Source organism: Sinocyclocheilus anshuiensis, unplaced genomic scaffold (genome assembly GCF_001515605.1).
Source record: "Sinocyclocheilus anshuiensis isolate Anshui unplaced genomic scaffold, SAMN03320099.WGS_v1.1 scaffold840, whole genome shotgun sequence".
In the NCBI taxonomy this organism is placed as follows: domain Eukaryota; kingdom Metazoa; phylum Chordata; class Actinopteri; order Cypriniformes; family Cyprinidae; genus Sinocyclocheilus; species Sinocyclocheilus anshuiensis.
The window spans coordinates 412,358-415,278 of NW_015552598.1; the positions used below are offsets into that span (position 1 = coordinate 412,358).

The 2,921-nt window shown below is 35.5% G+C and overlaps 1 protein-coding gene across 1 annotated transcript in view; it reads right to left on the bottom strand.

Annotated features, from left to right (window-relative positions):
- Positions 1-161: 161 nt before the first annotated feature.
- Positions 162-2,921, bottom strand: part of bmal1a (basic helix-loop-helix ARNT like 1a) — an 11,673-nt gene continuing 8,913 nt past the window's right edge. Inside the window, exons 15-19 of the mRNA XM_016456724.1 lie at positions 2,338-2,426; positions 2,143-2,251; positions 1,964-2,057; positions 894-987; positions 162-810 (exon numbers count right to left, since the gene is read on the bottom strand). Coding sequence (XP_016312210.1) covers positions 653-810; positions 894-987; positions 1,964-2,057; positions 2,143-2,251; positions 2,338-2,426 — 544 coding nt within the window. The 3' untranslated portion in view covers positions 162-652. The remainder of the gene's footprint in view (positions 811-893; positions 988-1,963; positions 2,058-2,142; positions 2,252-2,337; positions 2,427-2,921) is intronic.

Consider the following 2,921-nt stretch of genomic DNA (forward strand, 5'->3'; position numbering starts at 1 on the left):
AAGAGACAGCTGAAGCAGGCATGAGTACAGCACCATGAGGAAACATCTCTAACAATTCTCCAAAAGACTTTGATAATCTGTGGCAGCCAGCATATCTATTATTCATCAAGGTAAAAACGAAAAAAAAAAAATAAAAATAATTCTGAAGACAATATTTTTATTTTATTTTAAAAATATCCACTGCTGATACGTTACACTTTTACCATATATATTTTGCATAAAGAAATCTTACATAATAGAATTACAATATTAGTTACAATCTGCATATAGAATATTTAACATTTCAACAACTTTTGTAGTGTAAAAACATTAAAACACAAACAAAACGGTATATATATTTATATATGTATAGAAAGATATCCATGTTTGCTGATGGGTCGGCCGGTATCTACAGAGAAACAGGCAGGTCGGGAAAAGTCGTGTGAGAATCGTGGAAAATGCACAGATCTCCGTTGAACAGGAGGCGGTTGGAAAGAAGTATGCAGCTCAACCATTGATTCTGTGTGCTTTGAGTAGGAGGTCCCGTATCTAACAGCCACAGCGCGTTAGCCTCCGCACACCGCTGCGGTGCACTTCCTGTCCAGGAGCCCCTGCGGTTAGACCTGTTTAGCCTTGGACCCAGTGAGCATCCTGGTGGGAGTCTGCTGTGGTTTCACAAAGGCCAGGGAAGGTCGCTGAAATCCACAGGACCGCCGAGGCCAGCGTCAGCTTCTAGGAGGCTCATGATGACGGCCATGGCTGCCTCATCGTTACTGGGGCTGCTGGATCCGGGCTCTTCCATGATGTCAATACTGAGATGGGAGTTGTCACCTGCAGGCGGAGAATCGCTTAGTGTATTCGCTTGAGAATATTACATGTGATTGACTGAAGTGAGATTGATTCAGTGTACTCACTCATTAATGAGTTATTTGAATAGGGGTATCCTATCGAATCGGGTCCAGACAAAATTCCTGCTGAAGGCAGATCTGGAGTTCCACCATTTTGAATCTAAAAGATAAAAAAATGATACAGTATAACAAAACTGTAATGTAAAAGAATCAAAAGAAACAAGACACCATTTTTTTATGCACCGGTCAATTTTTAGATTTGGGGCTATTGGTTTTTCCATAATATACTGTTTCTGATTAATTCAAGAAAACATTCGAAAAATACATATTTAAATGTTTATTTTATTGCACTTTATTTGCGTCTGTGTATTTTGAGAAAATGGCCTTTAAAATCACGTAACTATAACTTTACAGTTTTATTCTCAAGTTTTTTTACAGAGGGGTTTGCTGCCATATTTTATATACAGTATTATATAAAATGTTATCCCTAAAAACGTGAAAACTGCGTTCACAGTATTTTACGATTTATGGAGTGATAAAAAGAGACATCCAAAGTCCCATCATGTAAAAAAAAAAAAAAGATTTCTGATTAGATTTAGATTTTTTTCTGGAAATGTATGCAAATTAGATATAGATACGTTTGAGAACATAACATTTCAGAAAATTTGTAATACAAAAAAAAATCTTATTTGAATCAATCATCTTATCAATCATATCTATTTTTTTTTAACTTATTCAGTCTTGAAGGAATAGTTCAGCCAAAAATTTTAATTTGCTGCAAATTTCTGTGTTCATTTTGCATTACTGCATTATAACTTTGCAAAATGAATTAATACAAATACAGCTTTTCACTTAACAAGACATTAATTGATGGTTTGTAAATTATTGTGATGTTTTTATCAGCTGTTTGGACTCTCATTCTGATGGCACCCATTCACTGCAGAGGATCCATTTGTAAACAAGTGACAATGCTAAATTTCTCCAAATCTGTTCTGATGAAGAAACAGACTCATCTACATCTTGGATGGCCTGAGGGCGCGTACATTTTCAGCAAATGTTCTTTTTTGGGTGAACTATTCCTTTAACTGTAGATGTAAATGTGGTCAAAGAGTGATTTTGTGAGGCGGCTCTCTCACCTTCTTTCCCCCTGGAGAGCAGGTGTCAGGTGGGGGCGTGGCAGTGATATTTAAAGGACTGGAGCCACAGCTTGAAGGGGAGGAGCCTCGAATCCTGGGGGCGGGACATCATTATAGAATCAAATATTTTTGTGAATCATATTGCAGTGCAACCTATATGTGCCGGATGCTGCACGTACCTCTGAATCTCCATCACTTCCTCAGCTATCATGCGTCCAATCTTGCCAGCTCCGGCTCTAGTCCCTCCTGGAATACCAGGAACCGTCTGAAGAGGACGTTTCCCCCCTCCTGTCAGAAACATACACACATAAATGTAAAAAAGAAAAGAAAAAGAGATCTGTAAGAGAAACTGCTCCGCTGGAAACGGATCTCACCGTCTCCTGATGTTAAAACGCTGTCCATGCTCTGAGGGGACGAGGCTGACTGCGAATAACTAGGATCTGCTCCTTCCAGCATACTGCCCCTGAAACAACACAATCAACAACAGCATTCTGCATTACAATGTCATTAATATAAAAACACCACTGACGTTCAAAATGTGCCATTTCGGAGTTCAAAACTGGCAGGATCCGAACTCATTCTTTTATTGTTATTAATAATAAACATGTTTTATATAATACTTAAGTAATACTGTTTAATAAATAATAATAATAACATATTATTTACATCATCATCATTAACACACCATACACAAATCCAGTATTAATAGTATATAAAAAATAATTAACGTATTACTATACTAATACTATTAAATAATACTTTTAATAAATTTGTATATTTTTCCATTTCTTATTATAATATTCTATTTACTTTAATAAAATAATAATAATAATAATAATAGTAATAATACTATAAAACTATTCACTATAATACAATTTAACACACACACACAAATAATTCAGTTAAATAACACTTTATTAAATAATAGTATTTTGTATTATTATTATTAATACTAATG